At 36.2% G+C, this 20,647-nt stretch overlaps 1 protein-coding gene across 1 annotated transcript in view; it reads left to right on the forward strand.

Moving 5' to 3' along the window:
- Cubn (cubilin) overlaps positions 1-20,647 on the forward strand; it is a 281,227-nt gene that overhangs the window by 30,581 nt on the left and 229,999 nt on the right. The window contains exons 15-17 of the mRNA XM_047520823.1: positions 4,079-4,260; positions 6,066-6,228; positions 7,389-7,576. Of these exons, the coding sequence (XP_047376779.1) occupies positions 4,079-4,260; positions 6,066-6,228; positions 7,389-7,576 (533 nt within the window). The remainder of the gene's footprint in view (positions 1-4,078; positions 4,261-6,065; positions 6,229-7,388; positions 7,577-20,647) is intronic.

The raw sequence follows: 20,647 nt of genomic DNA on the forward strand, positions 1-20,647 counted from the left end.
AGTGTGGACATTTTAACAATATTAATTCTTCTAATCCACGAACACAGATACCTTTCTACTTATTTGTATCTTATTCCATTTCTTTCATCAATATTTTCTAGTTTTCATTGTACACATCTTTCACATCCTTGGTTAAATTTATTCCACATTTTACTTTTTTGGATGCTATTATAAATAGTATTGTTTTCTTAATTGCTTTTTTGGTTAGCTCATTGTTGATGTATAGAAATGCAACTGATTTTTGTACCCTGCCACTTTATTTATTTATTGGTTATTTTATTTATCAGCTTATTTATTTATTGGTTCTAAGGTTTTTTTTTGGCCTCTAGGGTTTTTAGATGTAAAATTATGTCATTTGCAAATGGACAATTTTACATTCTACATCTCATTGCTTTTCTTCAACCTAAAGGACATCTTTTACTATTTCTAATGCAAAATGTCTCCTACTCATACATTCTCTCAGCTTTTTTTTTTTTTTTTTTCTTTTGCAGTGCTGGGGACTGAACCCAGGGCCTTGTGCTTGCAAGGCAAACACTCTACCAACTGAGCTAACTCCCCAGCTCTCTCAGTTGTTGATAGTCTGAGGATGAATTTTTTTCATTTTAGTGTTTAAAGAATATTATCACATATAGACAGTTTACTTTCTATTGGCCATTTAAACATACCATTTCATTGTCTTTTGACTTGCATAATTTCTCTTTGGAGGGTCAGCAATAACTCTTACGTTGTTTCCACCAAAGATAATGTGTCTTTTCCCGGGCTCTGCTTCTGCCTTTTTGCTTTTCTTTCTTTCCTTTTCTTATCTTAATTTTTGGCTTGATTATGAGCTTTCTAGGTAATTTTTCTTTGCATTTATTTTTCTCAGGAGTCATTATGAGTTTTGAGTCTATGAGTTTATTTCCTTTACTTACTTAGAAAATGGTCAGCCACATTGGGGATTATTTTAGCTCAGTGGCAGAGCGCTTGCCTAGCACAGGCAAGGCCCCCAGTTTAGTCCCCAGACCTGAGAAAAAAAAATTAAGAAAACTACTTTTGGAGCTGGGGATGTGGCTCAGTGGTAGAGCGCCTGTCTAGCGTGTGTGAGGCACTGGGTTTGATTCTCAGCACCGCATAGAAACAAGTAAATAAAATAAAGGTCCATCAACAACTAATAAAAAAATAAATAAAATTGTGAGCCAGTACTTACTCATTTGCCTCTGTCATTTTTCTCTCTCTCTTGCCCTTTCAGGATTGAGATTATGACTAAGTCTCCAGCTCTCATATTTCTGTAGCTTCCCCTTCCAATTTTTTTCACTCTCAGTCTATTTGGTTATTTTGTTTTGAAATGTCTTTTATCATATTCCTTTTAAAAGTGTTGGGATTTTGCTGGTAGGCAGTTATGTTACTGGCAAATCGCTTTGATACAAGCAAATCTTTAATATTTTCTCTTTTATTATTTTTCTTATTTAGCTTTTAATTTTTTACAAACTGCATTTTGATTCATTGTACACAAATGGAGTACATCATTTTGTTTCTATGGTTGTACACAATTTAGATTCATACCATTCGTGTAATCATACATGTACATAGGGTAATGATGTCTGTCTCATTCCACCATTTTTCATACCCACCTCCCTCTCATTTCCTTCTACATATTCTAAAGTTCCCCCATTCTTCTCTCATTCCCCACCCCCACCCCCTTTATATATCATTCTCCATTTATCAGGGAAAACATTTGACCTTTGGTTTTTTGAGTTTGACTTATTTCACTTAGCATGATATTCTCCAATTCCATTCATTTATTTGCAAATGCCATAACATTATTCTTCTTTATGGCTGAATAGTATTCCATTGTGTATACATACCAAAGTTTCTTTATCCATTCATCTGTTGAAGGGCATCTAGGTTGGTTCCACAAGCTAGCTGTTGTGAACTGAGCTGCTATAAACCTTGATGTGGCTGTGCTACTGTAGGTTGAATTTAATAGACTATTTCTTCTCAGGTTGATCTTTCCATTAAAAAAGTTTCTCTTTTTGCTTCCTCTAATGGTTTTTGCCATCTTTAGATTCATTGTTTAGATCAGTTATTCATTACAAAATAATATTTTAATTTTGTCATTTCTTATTTACTTAGCATTTTAAGTTCTTCAATGGAATAAAACTTTTCCGTATCACCTATTTGGTTCCTTTCACATACAGATCATATAGAAAATGTAGGATAAATTCTTGATCCTTTCATTTTCTTTCTGGTATTCAAGTTAATAACTTTGTTCCCTAGCTTTCTTTAAAATGACCAGCTAATTATTTTTCCATTTTATTTTGTTTGTTTTTGATAGCTATGAATTAATTTTTTGCTCATATTTGACATGCTTTAATCCATTCTTGATTTTTTAAAAATGTCCAATTGTTCCATATTTGGTTAATGAGAACTTTTTCTAGTTAGTTTCTGAGGCTTTTTGTCAAATTTCTGTTACCTCTGAAAGCTTCTTTACTTTCTGGTTTGAAAAGATGTTCCAGGCCTTCCTATACATTTATTGTCTTAGACTACAACCAACTATTTCCCAAAAGAGCTTTTACTCTTTCAATAGGAAATGATATTTAGAGCCCACTCTCTAGTTGCTAGGGGTGGCTACTGTTGCTAGGTGAATCGGAGTCTCTAGACCTTTCAGGAGACAGAGTAGAAAATACTTTTTTTTCAGTTTTAAGAGGGGGAAAAAAAAACCATGTATTTACAATAATCTTACAATACATTGGAATATTGATATTGTAGGATTTGTTTTCACTTTACATTACATGTGTTTTCTCAGATACTAAAAATCTTGGTTCCCAATAACATTAGCATATTACCTGTATACTTAATTCCACAAATTTTCAAAACAATAGTGTCAGTATTATTATTAATAACATGATAATTGAAAATCATTTAATATTTTATCATTGTTCTTTTATATTTAAGATTTTTACTTGAGACATATAATCAAATCATAGGGTTTTAAAGTCTCATATTTCTGCTCTTCATAGTGAACTTTTTTGTTTAATGGTCTCATTTTGCGTATGATTTTAGAGATTTCTTATTTTTATTAAATTTTACTTTATAATTATTTACTTCATAGTATAATTTATTTCATAGTGCCAAAACCAAATCAAAATGCATGGTTGATTTAGAGAAGTCTAGCTTCCATTCCTGCCCCTTCCACCCTGTTCTTTCTTTCCCTATAAGTAACTGTTTTTATGAGTTTTAGATGTATCCCTCCATACAAAAACTTAGGCAAGGAATCACATTTCCCTTCTTAGATAAAAGGTGGCATGCTATATACAGAGGTTGTGTAATTTGACTATGTGTAAAATGTCATTTTCCCCTAACATACTTACTGAAGTCTACATTATTTAGTATTTCTATTTTTTAATTTTACAGTAGCATTTCCTATAATTCATCACAAATTCTCTGTTAAATAAATGTGGGTGTTAATGACAGAAATTCTTCCAGTCATTGCTCAGCCAGATAAGGAGCTGAGGTGTAAAGGGGGTGGTATTGGGGTCAGTGTCAGAAAACCTGGCTCAGTTCCCTATTTGCTCCATACCTGGGCCAGTGGCTTAACCACCATACACATTTGAATGTCTTCATTTATAAAATGAATGACTTAAATATAAGGTGGTATGAAGGAACCTTCTATAATGAAAATGATGTGGTGCTTAATTATTTAAAATATAAAATAATCTGAAGTGCTGAAACACATAGGGGCCAATAGAAATTCCAGAGTTTTCTAAGAGTTAATATAGAGAAATTAATCTTTTCAAGGTGAAAAAAATGAATTTTCATTCCCATGATTCATCCCCGAGGGTTCAGCATGGTATTTTATAGCATCACTGTAAGATGGCTTATAAGCATAGGGCTTGCACGTGGGTGATTCATTTATTTATTAGTTGGTACTTCTCGATTTATAACTTTATGAAACTGGAAAATTGAAACTCTTGTTTAATTTATGAGGGTATCCAAAACTACTCATAGTTATTTAAATGAACTTACGGCAGTGACTATGACAATTCTACATGAGTTATAACTTGTACACAAATGTAGTTATTTTCCCCTCTTGTTTTAGAGTGTGGAGGTATCCTGACTGGTCTTTACGGTTCTATCAAGTCTCCCGGATACCCTGGAAACTACCCCCCAGGAAGAGATTGTGTCTGGCATGTTATCACGAGTCCCGGACTCCTGATAACATTTACTTTTGGGACCTTGAGCCTGGAGCACCATGATGATTGCAGCAAAGATTATTTGGAGGTAAACAATTCTATTTAGAGAGAACACATTATGATAGGGTTAGGACTCAGGGTACTGTGGTTTGGTGATACCCATGGATGACCCCAATTTGTTAGCAATAATTAGATATTTTTCTCAATAGGCAGCCAGCGTCTAAGTCTTGCTAGGTCTCTATTTTCAATTATGCTAGCTTGTTGCAGCTGCTTTGGGATTCCATTTGAATCTGGAAAATAGATTTCCTTGCCTTCCTCTGTCATTTGCTGGAAACTCGGGCCCCTGGTGGGGTAACAGCAGAATTTTAAATAAACACCAAGTAATGGTGTCTTCTCCAATGCAGATTCAAATTTTCCGTTGTCATGGTAAACCAGCATGGTTTTTCACTACTTGAATATAGCATTTCGTGAAGAAAAATAAGTTTGATAGTGATTGTGTTGACATGAACTGCTTTGTAGTAAGTCTTACTGAAAAATAATGACAATTATCATTGGGAGGAGAGAAGTCAGTGTGAGCCCCTTCTGCCTCCCATTCATAAAAAAATTAAAATATGGAAGAGGGAAAAAGGGCTATTATATTCAAATGCCGTATGCATAGAGGTACATCAAAAATGTTACTCTCCACTCGTAGACAGAAAAGATCATCGAGAAGACGGAGTTCTTTGGTTGTTCTTGTATTTTTTGACACCATAAATCTCAGTACTCCTTGCAGTAGTGCTAAGAAGACAATAAGCTTTTCCAAGTCCATTAGGGAAGAATGGAGTGCTGTGGAATTATTCATAAAGGATAAAAGGATGCAGCTGTCAAACAGGGTCTCCACAAGTCGAAGTCATTAGTAATTTAACAGTTGTAATACAGATCTGAAACCTTCGGAAATGACTGGAAGATCGGCTTCTCTTCGGAAAATTTTAGCAAAATAACCTTTTAAATGTTGACAGTAAAAAGTGAGTTATCTGAAATTAATATTCAATAAATTCCATCAAGTTAAATTAGAAGCTTTTTAGAATTCTGATATGTTAATTCCTAGGTAGTGTGGAATAGAAAGTATCAATCATTTGAACAATATTGAAATGTCTCTCATTTATTATCAAGCTACAATATTTCAGGGAACAAGTTCGATATAAAAATAAAGTAATGCTGTCCTATAACTTTGCTGCCAATGGAAAAAATAATTTGAATGGATGAAATTCACCACATAAAAGTATTTTTTAGCTCATTCACTCTGTGGTGTTCGGTGTAGAACAGACTTTGCAACAGGATTATAAGAGGTCAACGTGATTATCTAATGTATTAACAATCAACAATTTTAAAGATGTCTAAGATAATGTTGTCATTACTGTGGTACTTAATTACTATCAAAGTTGCACTTTTTAAATTCGCTAAATTCATTAAGCCAGCTTTGTGTCATGTCCAATAAGACTGCACTTCCTTTTCTATTATCAATCAGTTGATATCACTAGCATTTCTTCTCTTTTTTCTTTACATCTATTCATGTTCTCCTTCTAGATCACTGGGACTTTATCATTTAAAAGCAAATTCCTATGTGAAGGGCAGGGAATCTAGGAAACACTGACGTTAATAACATCAAGAGAAAAATCCAAAGTGTGTGTATTTTCGTCCTTGGCAATGATATTCAGACAGAGGATGAGGCACCTGGAGCAGGACATCCCTTTACTGAACCCCAACTGTACCTTAGTTCTTTGTGTGGTAGGGAGGCTTCCTATAGCTCTCATTTTGAAATGAAAGATTATCTGTAGTTAATGTACAGAATGACTTGGTTTTTTAAAAAGTTGACCACTCTGACCTTAAAGATTCACTCTTTCTTTGTTTTAGATTCGAGATGGGCCTTTGCATCAGGATCCTGTTCTTGGGAAATTCTGTACCACTGTTTCTGTCCCACCGCTCCAGACTACGGGTCCCTTTGCCAGAATTCATTTCCATTCTGACACCCAGATTAGTGACCAAGGCTTCCATATCACCTACTTAACATCACCTTGTAAGTACTCTACCTGTAAGGAACTTCATATGCATTTGAAGGATGATGCAATGATTTATAGCCATTTTGTATTTTAAGGTGGTCCTGAAGATGACTGACTTTCTTAGACTAGTGACAGATCTTTATACGTATTTCTTCCATGGCTCCAGACTTCTTCTTTATCTTTCTAATGCTCTATTAATGCTACAATACCCCTTGGTCCCTAAATTCTCAGATCCACATGATGACAGAGATGAATGAAACACCTAAAATTCAATACTTCAGACCCTCAGTTCTCTAATGTTTGATATTTTGTTGTGAGAAAAGTTGTTCATGTGACTAATAGGAGTCTATCTGGAGTTGTGTCTGATGTTACCCTTGGATCGAGTCCAGCTGTACAGGAGCTGGTGTCCAGGACTGGAGCATCCTAGGCCCCTAGAGTTTCACCTCTAGTGAAATACTATTTCTACTATGCCTTCCAGTTGTGCTGATACCTTAAAACAAACTATTAGCAAAACAAATTAAATGCTCTATGCTTTTATTTTCAGGGCTGGAGAGAATTTCATTAGTGACATCATCATTGTGCCCTTAATGAGAAGTCCTAGAAAAAAAAAAAATACCTTAAGTCTCAGTATCAGGAAAAGTTATTATGAACATCTTCAGTGGTTCTATTTCTCCCTTTATTTTGACTTCAGGCTGAATCTGCAGCTGACCTTCTATAACTTCTGTAGTCCTTACAACTATTTTCTATGCTTCTCAACCATTCTCTAGTTACATGTTGCTATCCTATTTTTATTTTTCCTTTAATCTGCTTTATTTATGTGGTTATATATTTTATTTTGTCATATTATATTATAAACTCCCTTTTTTTGGAATGAAGAGAACATTAATGTATTTAAAAAGCAATTTGTAGAAGAGAACTGTGAATTGGAAGTTTGATCACACTTCTCTACATCCATTTCTTTAGGCACTGCAGGGACATCTGGTAAATATATCAAACTGAAAAATCTTATAGTGAGAGGCATAAGCCTATACATGGTGAATAAAGTGGGTGTGTTGGTGGTGTGTACGTGTGTGTGCACACGTGTGTTTATAATTTTTTTTTTTTAAGGATCTAATGTCTGAGATTCAGAACAAAGTCCAACCACATGACCCTTCCCTCTCTTCCTTGTTCTCCTTAGCGGATCTACGTTGCGGAGGGAACTACTCAGAGACAGAAGGTGAGATCCTCCTTGATTTGTCTGGGCCTTTCGCTCACAAAGGACAATGCATCTACACCATAAGGCAGCCTGAAGGAGAGCAAATACAAATCAACTTCACCCATGTGGAGCTGGGAGGCCAGAGTGGCTGTTCTCAGAGTTACATTGAGGTAACTTTTAGCATTCAATGTCCTCAGATGATGTTCAGCAACATGTTCATATGCCGTAGGGTGGTGGTCTCCAAATGGTTCCAGATCAGCAGCATCCACATCACCAGAGACAGTGTTAGAAATGTCATTGTATACCCTGTCCCTGCCCTACCCTAGGATCTGGACTTTGTTGAGTAAATACATTGACCATGGCACCGAAGCAATATGTATTTTTAACTCCAGAAAACTTTATTTCAGACAGTGATAAATGGGTCTATTCAACTCCTCCAAGGCTGGAGGTCCATTAGGGGATTCTGATGCAGACTACAGTTTAAGAACAACTATTCTAGAGAATCTGAAAGAATCCACCTAAAACAGATCTACAGATGGTAAAACAAGAGACTAGTAAGAGAATCAACAAAGAACTAAGAGGAAAACTGAGGTTAGAAACTTCTAATGATGCTAAATTACAGTCTACTAAACCAAGCTCTAATCACTAAGGTGCATGCCAATAAGGAAGGCTAATGGGATTTACTCTGCTAGTAAATTTCCCACAGAGATTATGTAGGATAATTTTATGTCGGGGGGAGCTCAAACTAGAGAAGTTAAGGGTATTTGCCCAGATGGCCTGTCTTGTCAGTGACAATGAGTTAGGTTAAATTGTCAAGTGACTCTTGTTTTAAAGGTTCATCTTTTTCCTTCCTTAATCCTGCTTATTCTCAAACTTTGACTTAAGTGTGTGTGACGGTTGTAAGAGGGGACTACCTAAAACAAAAACAGGCTGGTTTTGTTTACAAGACCTATTACTTCTTTTGGTTAGTTACAGGTCAAGCCACAAATTAAAGTGTGGAACAAGAGAAACAAAACATTTTATTGTTGGGCATGATCATTTTGTAAAAATTCAGAGAAGCCTTTACCATTTTGTTTCCTTATGTAAATGAAACCAATTTCTTTTTCCAGGAAAAATTTATATAACCTCCTGACCTCTTCCCTCCCTGATGGGAGGAAACATAAAACTTTACCCTAGGAGCTGAACTCTGCCCAGCAAATACCTTGACCATAGCATCTCAGTAATATATATATTTTTACATCCAGAAATTTTTATTTCAGGTGGTGAGGTAAATGGGTGTATTCATTCAATTTGAGTTTTTTAAGTCTCATAAAATACATTAACCTTGTGGAACAATTTTAAATAATTTTCTTAAATAAAATACATTTCCAACATTAGTTTTTTTTAAATTTGAGAACACTTAAAATACTCATAATTAGAGAGTGCTTACTATGCCCCAGGTGCTGTTCCAAGACTTTAATATAGGATAATAAATTTAGTAGATAAGGATAATTGTCTGCTTACTGCAGGCCAGGTCTGGTAGGTGCTTTACAGAAATTAATTTATTGAAGTATTACAACATTATCTTTCTGATTTTAATCTCAGGAATCTGAGACCAAAGAAAGTAACTTACTTGCCCACCATTAAATGTCCAGCAAGTCGTAAATCTGGGATTTGAATTTAGGTGTTCTCGGTGTACTGACCTCTGATAAGAGCAGAAATGCAAAGGTGCAATTTTGCCTACAAAAGATGTCTCCTGTTCTCTAGGAAGGAATGTCTCATGAATTTCCCAATTCCATAGCTGGCAGTCTGGTCGCAGGACTGAAATATGAAACCAGGCTCAATGGTTTTCTGAGGCCGGCAAGGAAGTCACTAATGATCAGGGGAATTTGCACACCTTTCCACTACATTCTTCATAGTGGTCGTGATATCTCTAAGGAGCTGTCAGAGCATCTGCAAAGATGCATTCTCCTTGCTGTGCAGACCATTCTCATTGAATTTCAACAAGGCATTACATGAACTCCTCTAAAATGTTCTGGGAAGTTATCACGAAAAAATCATCAAAATGGCATTCAAAGATTTGATTTTGTAAATAAGAATGGCAGAATGTTTTGAAGCCAAAATGGGATCGGAGTTAGTTCATCTGAGATCTTATTTTCATTCTGTAAATAGATAACTATGTAACTTGGGATAATTCTATATATGAAAGTTTAAGCTCCTACTTTTAATAAGATGTCCTATCTCTTTTTCTAATCTTTATGAGGATAAAATTAAGGGAATGAATCATGAAAGAAAGTTGAAAAATTAAAAACATTATACAAATGCAAGTTTTTCCTAGAGCACATCTTGCCTTGAATTTGCCAGTTCTTTCATAATTGGCCATAAAGACATCTGTATTCTGGAGTGCTCATGTACACACAAGGGCTTGACAAAATTTCCCTCAAGGGTTGATGGAAAAAATAGAAGAATTCTACTATTCCAAAGGACAAGTCATGTATAATGATTTGAATAGCTGAGTAAACTTTTCTGTTATATCCATGACTAACCCAAAGGAATGCATCTGATCAATTTATAGAATTTTAGCATCAGCAAGGGCCTCAGATCTAAAGTCATCTCTAATCTAAATCACTAATGTTGTAAATGAGGAAATTGAGTCCTATGAAGGTCAAACTCTAGTTTTGTCAAAATAGGAGTTAGATGTACTTTTTTAATATTCTAGATAATATATATTGCATAAGATCAAAGTCCTTATCATTAAGTCATCTCTATTCATTGGAAAAATTGTGAACCAAACTCATTTTTTTTCAGTACTCCTACTTCCCTTGATGTTCTTTAAGCATTGGTTATGAAAGAAAGTGATGCATGAATCAAATTTAAATGATATTGTTGTGAGATTTGAAGTATTGCTCCAAAGAGTTGTTTCATTTTTAAAAGCTATACTTTAAAAGTGAAAGAATAAGCAAAGGAATAAAAGAAAAGAAAGATGGTGTTTCTGATACTTTGCTGGCTTAGAGGGAAGATGATTTTGTCAGTAGTACTTCCATTCATGAGAGAAAGCAGACCACCCACATTTTTAGAAAGAATGAGAATCAGAAAGGTAATTTTGGAGAGATATGAGGAAATTATAATAAGGAATTTTCTTTTGAGTGTGAATAAATGTACTCCTGAGAATCCCAGATCCTCTTGTTATGGGCTTGGAGATACTTTGTTGCCATGCAACATATCTTTAGATGAATATTAAGTTAACATTTCCTAGTGTTTGTCTTTCATGTATACTATGATTTTGAAAGCTTTTTGCTCAGTAAGAGAGCTCCATAAGTATTCATTTGAAAATAAAATTTAACTACATAATATAATAGATTTGGAATTGTCCAGGCATGATATAGCATATCTTTCTTCTTCTTTTTTTAAGATAAGAGGCACACATTATGTATCATTTCCTGATTTATCTCTCAGTTAAAGTTTCTACCCCTAAAACACATATTTGCCCAGAAAAGATGTGATATGACTACAAAAAGAATGAGTACAAGAGAAGATCAACTTTTAATTTATCTGTTTTTGTCTGAGAGTGTTTTAAATTGTACAGAACAGTTCAATGAGTGTGACTGACACATCTTTCCAGAATAAAAAACAGCACCCTCATTAATATTTCACAAGTGACTTAAGCTGTTGGATCTCTGACTTGAGGACACAATACCTACTGATGAAAGTTTAATTTTTATTTCCAGAGAATTCAAGTTGTAGACTGAATAATGAATTCAGAAGTCTGTATGATATTAAGGGTGAAACTTGAGGTAGGAGATGGAAGAAAATCAGTAAGAAAAGTTCACTCCATCAGATTTCCATAGCCCATCCACAACCATCTTTCCCATTCAGGGAACTAGAGAGGAAGGGAGAAGTGCTTTCTAGGGAACAGCGGGATTTTGTGGGAAGTGTTCCTTCCTAGACATGGAAAACAACAAAAATAAATGACATAGAAAAGTTGAAAAAATATATTAATAAGATAGGATGGACTAAGTTGTATTAAATTTGGCTTCTGAAATCCAGGGAATAAGCCTATTCTATAAGTGGCATGAATCACAAATTTATACTGTTTGACACTTCTATGACAATCCCAGAAAGTTAACAAAGTGGAAATTGTACACTTCACAATATAATGTGACCAGAAATTATCGACAAAACAACCTAAAAATGCCTAAGAACTAGAAAATCAAAGAAGTCCCTCCTAAATAATCATTAGGCTACAGAAGGAAATAAAATATGAAAGACAAGGCAGAAAATAACAAACAGGAAATGTTTTAAATCAACACCCATCAGACATGATGAAGCTGAACCCCCAGGTAACATCTTGAATTTAAAGATTTAAAAGGATAGAATCAAAGAATTGGGAAAATGCAGCAAAGCTGAAATGCTGAATGTCTGCTTTTCTCTGAATCTTTTCTTCTACCTCCTTCAACCTCCTTTCCTCCGCTCCCTCCCCAAGATCACCAGTTCACCTATACAACACACCTACTGCTCCCTTCTGCTCCTCAATGAATTCAGATTCACAGAGGAAATCCTTTTGCTCTTTGTTAGGCATGGAAACTCTTCAGTTACAGCCTTAGGGTTGGTAGAGGGAGAGCTAGGGCCTTTGGTCTGCATGAACACACTTGATTCCCTCAAGTCGACCTCCTGGTCAGAGTCTTATGACTGTGATTCACAAAATAATTCGTAAAGGGGGTATAGATATAAATGGCCTAGAAAGAATAGAATCTCTGACAACTGGAGCTGGAATATAGCCACAGAAATTATAATCACAATAGTTGTTCTTTCTATTCAATACATGTTGAAATGAACTTCAGTTCAGAGAAAAATCTTTCTAAAGAAAGCAGGAAAAGGGAAAATGGGGAGTAGTTTGTTTACATGCTTTAGTACTTTGGTTTTGGAGTTTAGAAACATTTCATCAGTTTCTGAGCTCTGTTTTCAGCAGTTTTTCCACAACTACTTGAACATCCCGATGCTTTTTGATGAAGTAATAGAATATGCCAAGTTCGTCAACTTACATTGCTGTGACAAAATACCTGAGAAAATCAACGTAAAGGAAGAACTGTTTATTTTGTCTCACAGTTTTATAGTTGTTTGGTCCTTTGCTTTTAGGTCAATGTGAGGCAGTACATCAGGGCAAGGGTGTGTGGTGAAGCAAAGCTACTCACCTCCTGTTGGCCAGGAGGCAGAGAGACAGGAAGGGGCTGGGGTCCTGTTTTAGTCAGTTTTTTGACTGCTGTGGCTAAAAGGACCTGACCAGAACGATTGTAGAGGAGGAAGAGTTTATTTGAAGGCTCCCAGTTTCAGAAGTCTTAGTCCGTAGAAGGCCAACTCCATTCCTCAGGGCTTGAGGTGAGGCAGAACATCATGGAGGAAGGGTGTAGCAGAGGGAAGTAGCTCACATCATCAGGAAACAGAAAGAGAACCTCCACTCTCCAGATACAAAATATATACCTTATAGCCACGCCCCAATTCCCCCTCCTCCAGTCACACCTGACCACTTCAGTTTATTCCATCAGGGATGAATTCACTGATTGGGTTAAGACTCTCATAACCAAATCATTTCTCCTTCCTGCATTGTCTCACATGGAAGCTTCTGGGAGACACCTCACATCCAAACCGTAATATCTCCTTCAGGTATGTGCTTCCAATGACCTAACTTGCTTGCACTAGGTCCACCTCCTAAAGTTTCCACTGCCTTCCAAAAAGATGGGGACCAAGCCTTTAACACAAAGTCTGTGAGAGACATTTAAGGTTCAAACTATAGCACATGCCGTAATCTCAAGTGAAATAATTCTGTAGGTTGGGAGTGTGGGATCCAGGAAAAAGACTGGGAGGGAAGAACCATCTAATTTTAGAACTGGAGAGTTTGTATAGAATCAATTGCTGTATGTGAGTGAGTTGCATGCTTCTGTAGAAACTACAAACCCAGTGGGACATGTGTGATGTGATGTAGAGCAGTCAGGAAGAATAAGAGCATTAATAAGAGCATTAATCAGGAATGCTACAGATGACCAGCCAAATGAGAATATGGCCAATACTTCTCTGATATAAATGAAAAAAATATTGTAAGGAAGAACGATAAAAGACTTCGACACCATGTTGCTAAAAGCAAGATATTAAATATCTTTAAGTCTCAGTTTCCTCATCTGTAATAGGGATAGTAATATCACCTCCCCCAAAACAAAGATTTAAAAAAGATCATTAATTCATCTATTTATTTGGTAAATATTCATCAAATAAGGTAGATTTCAGGCACTATGTTACAGGGGTAGTATATAAAATAGATAGTAAGTAAGTAAGTACAGGGGCTGGGGAGATAGCTCAGTTGGTAGAGTGCTTGCCTCTCAAGCACAAAGTCCTGGGTTCAATCCCCAGCACCACACACACACACACACACACTCAAAAATAAGTAAGTACACTTACTTGGAACATGGCATATCCCATAATTTCATGGGCATGGTCATGACATATCCTCATAATTTAAAGAATGAATAAGTATTCTGCAGGAAAGAAACAGTACTGTGATAGGAAATAACAGGGCTACTGACTTTGACCTTGCTGTGAATGGTCAGAGACAGCTTCTTCCCTTAGGATATTCCCCATTGATGAGGAGTCAGCAATACAAGGAGCCAAGACAAAGAGGAGCCCAGGTAGATGTGTGAACACAGTCCTAGAGAAAGAGTTGAGCTACACCTTGACAAATTAAAAGAAATGAATATAGACTAGGGTGGTTGGAATCACAAAAGAAAGGAAGAAAGAAAAGAATTAGGCAGGAGCTGGATCCTTTGTGGCCTTTTATGCAGAAATAAAGGGCTTGGATTATATTCCAAATGCACAGGGAGATGGCTAGAATGTTCTCAGCATAGTGCCTGTCTCACAATGAGTGGTCTCTGGAAGTTAACACAATGATCATGACAGGAGGAGAAGGAGGAAGAGGACAAGACACGTTGGAGTTTGCCAGAGGGAAGACACTTCTAGGTTAAACTAGGTCAATGTTCTTGATTTTAGAAAATCAGCTTTAAAATATCAGATAAAGGCTCTTTATTTATAAAGATATTAGGATGGACATGTTTCATGAGACAAAATGCCTTAAAATTTGAACCATGAAACTACGAAGCATACTAATAAAATACGAAGGATAATAACCAAAGAAAATAATTTTTAGCCTTTGCATATCATCTTTTATTCCTTACTTCTTATTCTTTCTTTTGAGTGAGAACACATCTCTCTCCTGCTTGCCCAGATCAGCCCAAGACTAGTTTCCAAAATCAAGTCTTAGCTAGGGGGTATGTCCGCTCGAAACTCAGTTTCCAGGCAGCCATGTGTTAAGTGTTACCATATGGTAGGGTTCTGTTTTCAGTTTTTGGATGGACCAAACCTAGTGCCAGCATACTTGGTTTGCTTTGAATTAAAATTTAATACTTAAATAGATTTTAGAAATTGTAAAATAAAAACAAATCTGGATTCATAGCATACAAACAAATGAACACATGCATTAAGATATGGCTTTGAGACCAGATCCATTCCAGATGTTAAAGCTTACTGCTTACTGGGCTCTTGAGCTCACACTTAAAATGTTGTATAAATTGTGTGTGTGTGTGTGTGTGTGTGTGTGTGTTTTCAACCTGGTTAACTTTAGCTCTATGTACAGGAAATAGTCCTTTATAAGAACTCTTTTTTTTTATTGTAAACAAATGGGGTACAACTTGTTTCTCTGGTTGTATATGAAGTAGAGGCATACCATTTGTGTAATCATACATTTACATAGGGTAATGGTGTTTGATTCATTCTGTTATTTTTTCCTTCCCCCCACCCCTCCCACCCATCTTTTCCCTCTATACAGTCCCTCCTTCCTCCATTCTGGCCTCCCTCCCACCCCACATTATGTCTCATCATCCGCTTATCAGCGAGGTCATTCGTCCTTTGGTTTTTTGAGATTGGCTTATCTCACTTAGCATGATACTCTCCAATTTCGTCCATTTGCCTGCAAAAGCCATAATTTTATCATTCTTTATGGCTGAGTAATATATATACATACATATATATATATATATATATATGTATATACAAACAAATGAACACATGCATTAAGATATGGCTTTGAGACCAGATCCATTCCAGATGTTAAAGCTTACTGCTTACTGGGCTCTTGAGCTCACACTTAAAATGTTGTATAAATTGTGTGTGTGTGTGTGTGTGTGTGTGTGTGTGTGTGTTTTCAACCTGGTTAACTTTAGCTCTATGTACAGGAAATAGTCCTTTATAAGAACTCTTTTTTTTATTGTAAACAAATGGGGTACAACTTTATTGTACAACAAATGGGGTATATATATATATATATATATGTATGTATATAAAATCACATTTTCTTTATCCATTCATAAATTGAGGGGCATCTAGGTTGGTTCCACAATCTGGCTACTGTGAATTGAGCAGCTATGAACATTGATGTGGCTGCATCTCTGTAGTATGCTGATTTTAAGTCCTTTGGGTATAGGCCTTGGAGTAGGATAGCTGGGTCAAATGGTGGTTCCATTCCAAATTTTCTAAGGAATCTCCACACTGCTTTCCAGAGTGACTGCACTAATTTGCAACCCCACTAGCAATGTATGAGTGTTCCTTTTTCCCCACATCCTCACCAACACCTATTGTTGCTTGTATTCTTGATAATCACCATTCTACTTGGAGTGAGATGGAATCTTAGGATAGTTTTGATTTGCATTTCTCTTATTACTAAAGATGGTGAACATTTTTTCATATATCTGTTGATTGCTTGTAGATCTTCTTCTGTGAAGTGTCTGTTCATTTCCATAGCCCATTTGTTGATTGGATTATTTGTATTCTTGGTGTAGAGTTTTTTGAGTTCTTTATAGATTCTGGAAATTAGTGCTCTATCTGAACTATGAGTGGCAAAGATATTCTCCCACTCTGTAGGCTCTCTCTTCGCATTGCTGATAGTTTCCTTTGCTGAGAGAAAGCTATTTAGTTTGAATCTGTCCCAGTTATTGATTCTTGCTTTTATTTCTTGTGCTATGGCAGTCCTGTTAAGGAAGTCTGATCCTAAGCCAACAAGTTGAAGATTTGGACCTACTTTTTCTTCTATAAGATGCAGGGTCTCTGGTCTGATTTCAAGGTCTTTGATCCATTGTGAGTTGAGTTTTGTGCAGGGTGAGAGATAGGGGTTTAATTTCATTCTGTTGCATATGGATTTCCAGTTTTCCCAGCACCATTTGTTGAAAAAGCTATCTTTTCTCCATTGCATATTTTTGGCACCTTTATCTAGTATGAGAAAACTCTATTTATTTGGGTTTGTGTCTGTGTCCTCTATTCTGTACCATTGATCTACCTGTCTATTTTGGTGCCAATATCATGCCATATTTGTTACTATTGCTTTGTAGTATAGTTGAAGTTCTGGTATTGCGATACTCCATGCTTCACTCTTCCTACTACCTCAAAAAAATAATATAAAATAAAATACATGGGAATCAATCTAACAAAAGAGGTGAAAGACCTCTACAATGAGAACTACAGAACACTAACAAAAGAAATTAAGGAAAACCTTAGAAGATGGAAAGATCTCCCATGTTCTTGGATAGATGGAATTAATATTGTCAAAATGGCCATACAACCAAAAGTGCTGTACGGATTCAATGCAATTCCAATTAAAATCCCAATAACGTACCTTACAGAAATAGAGCAAGCAATCTTTTTTTTTTTTTTTTAATGTATACTTTCTTTCTCTTCAGGAATTAGTTCACTTTAAGTGTAATCAGAAGCCATCTTGAATACTCCATAGGCTGAAAATCCTTGGTCACAGGTTATGTATTGGGGCTCAGGACCTGAATTATTCAGTGTTAATAGGTGAAAGAAGAAATCGGTGAGCTATCTGGGCTTGATGCACAGAACTCTAGAATTTAGAAAAGATTCCTGTCATTTCTTTGCAAATGGGATCCATTAAAAAGAATGAACTTATTGTGATCCTTCTTCAGCTTTAGATATTCTTTTTTCTCTAGGTTATCCTGAAATCAGAAACAATAGAAAGTACCAGGGAAATCATAAAACAATACCAAACAAAAAATTTCTGTGACTTACAAGTAGTGTTTGTGTTTTGCCCATGATAGCATATTTAAGTTTTAAGTTGATTCTGCTCAAAGTTTCTGCTGCTATTTCCTGTGTTTTTGCATCATGGGACACCAGGTTTTTGGTTTTATGAGAGGGAAAAGTAAAAGATGGTTGGATCACACAACAACAGCCAAAGCCTCTACTTGGAAATTAGTACATTGCTTCTATGCACAGCACAGTCTGTTAAACACAGCAATTCCTATGGGTAAGCTCAGTCGAAGAGTAACTATTAATTCTCAATAGAGAGATATGGCAAGTCACATGGCCAAGAGCATAGATATTCAATCCTCTTATGGGAGGGAAGTGAATCATTATGAAAAAACAATGCAGTCTATCCTACTTTACAAGCACAAAGGAAAAAGACTTTCTTGGTGGGGGAAGAGGAGAAGTACAAGTTTACAAATCTGAGAATATTGAATGCAAGTAGTGCTGCAAAATATCTGGGGTCACTTTAGAGCATTTGATAAATTTTATTTCAATGTCTTTTTTAAAACATAGTGGCTAATGCGTTGCCATGTCTGGGATCCAGGGAGAATACAGGCTTTCAGAATTAATGAGAGTTCGTTTCCAGAGAAAGAGAGAGAAACATGGCCAAAATCAATTGCACCTTCTAGGTTTAGGACCCTTGAGCCCTATAAGTTCCTCTTAGAACATTTGGACTGCAGCTGCCTTTCTCCTTGCTAAAGTCCTTGAGTTTCATTAATCGGGTCCAAGGGGAATGACCCACTTAAGCTTGCTCTGATGCTATTTGGCTGTTTTTCTTCCTTCTTGTCATCTTCTAATGGGCGAAATAGAAAAGAGAGACTATAATCTTAGAAAAAGCAAATAGAACCCTGGAGGATTAGAAAGCAGGAAGATCATCTTTCTCTGTGTTTAATGCTTTCTGGTTTTCAAAAACTGTAGCATGTCTCTCTTTGAAAAAAAATTAGAACATCATCCTGCACCTTAAAATGAATGAATCGACAAGAATTTGTCAAGTACCTATTTGCAAAGGTTGGAGGGGACACAGAAGCCTTCTCTTCCCTCTGAGATTTTCTGTTTGGTTAGAGAGAAATTTAGCATACTTTATTTCGATATGTGAAATTTGTGTTACAGATGTTGTAAGAGCTTGCAGAAGAGAACTGGTATGAGCCTGAGTCAGGGGAGAAGCATGTGATTTTTTTTTTTAATGTCTGTCTCTACCATATGGCGGAGCCATAATTTATTTATTCACCCACCTATTATTAGAACTTTAGAATAGTTTCAGTCATTGTCATTAGAGAGCATACTTTGATGTGGATCAGGGTGCATCTTTGCATCTTGAATATCCTTGTGATAGAGTGTTAGAACACTCATGATGCATATTCCCAAGTGATATTCCAGAACTTTGTACTTCTATCAGTTGTTGTTGAGAGTAAGTGATGTCAACATATCCCCACCAGCTTGAATATACTTCAAAAATCTTCCCTTTGTTACCCTCCTAGATCATTCCTACTTGGCCTTCAGATCTCCGCTTACAAGTTATTTCTGCTGAGAATGATTCCATTAATCCCCTGGATAAGTTCAGAGTCTGTGCTTAAGCCAGTGGGTCTGGACTTCAAGATCTTCTGTGTTGCCTTTTGCTATTCTGCAGTGAAATTCATTGGTGATATGAGCTAGTTACACACATCCTATTAAAAATATAAATTTGTGAGCACAAAATCAAGGAGAAATAAAACAATGATATAAGAATCACATTTTGTTCAGTATGTGAGAAGCCAGAGCATGCTGCACTTGAAGACAAAATGAAGTAGTCAGCTGTTTGGACCCTAAATTGCTGTGAACATTGCAGAACAAATGTAGGCTGACAAGGCTGTGCGGGTTGGTGACTAATTTTTCTGAAATGGTGACCAAGCCTTGGCAGATTTCCTGGAAGAAAAAAAATATATTCCTTCCATTTATGCTCTTCCTTCTGAAAAATTCAGCATTATTAAAATTATGCAAAGAGATGTTCGTTTCTAAAGTGTAAAACCAAGCTACATTTTATGCTTAATTACAAAACTTTCACCTATACCAAAATCACACAGGACTTAGGAGAATCCTGAAGATTCTTAGGAGCACCCTGGTGAATGACTCTCTCCCTCACTTCTGGTTGGCTAGTGTCTTTGATCCTTAGTCACCAAATGCCAATAATATCTCAGCATCATTGTGATAATAATGAAAGCTTTTAAAAATGCCCTTTGCAAAAAACAATGCCCTTGAAAATTTCCCAAATGCCTATTTTGGGTACCTACTGAGAATCATTGGTCTAGTAATAATGCAGCACCCTGCACTTTCCGACATGTCACACTTATCAAAATGCTTTAAAGAATAGGTTCTCACCTGTTCTAAGTTCCTTATAGGCAGTGACTGTATTTCACAGTGCTATTGCCAGCACAGCTTCTGGTACTCATGGATACTGTGATAATGTGAATTAAGTGAATAAATTAATATTTGGGTGGCTAGGTCCTCCAGAATAATTTTATAGGAGTAGTGTGTATGTTTCTGATTATGATGAGAAGCCTACAGTGTTTTACCTTTAAAAATGGAGGCCAAGGCAGGAGGATCGCAAGTTCAAAGCCAGCCTCAATCAAAGTGAGGCACTAAGCAACTCAGTGAGACCCTGTCTCTAAATAAAACACCAAATATGTCTGGGGATGTAGCTCAGTGGTTGAGTGCCCCTGAGTTCAATCCCTGGTACCCCGCCCCCCCCCCAAAAAAAGTCAAGAATAACAACAGCTCTTCTTTAGACAACTGTTACCAGGTATTTCACCAAGGAATTCACACTACTGTTTCATCTATTTGCTTTAATGACCATTTGAGTTAGGCTTGGATGAGGTAACCTGCTCAAGGTTATTAAGAGAGGAAACTTATAAGTGATAGGTAAGACTGGAACCCAGGGTTATAGACAGTTTGTTTTTACTGTATTACAAGAAGTTGGCTATTGACTTAAAACAGGTAGCCTTCACTGAATGAAGAAAAACTTTTCTTGTCTTGCTTTCTAAGACTTTTGTCTTTAATTAATCAGGATGCTAACAAACTTTCTGGCTTCACTTTTAAAAATGTCAAGAATAACAATAGCTCTTCAGTAAGGCAAGGAAGAGCTGTCTTATGGT

This window comes from Sciurus carolinensis, chromosome 12 (assembly GCF_902686445.1).
Source record: "Sciurus carolinensis chromosome 12, mSciCar1.2, whole genome shotgun sequence".
In the NCBI taxonomy this organism is placed as follows: Eukaryota; Metazoa; Chordata; class Mammalia; order Rodentia; family Sciuridae; genus Sciurus; species Sciurus carolinensis.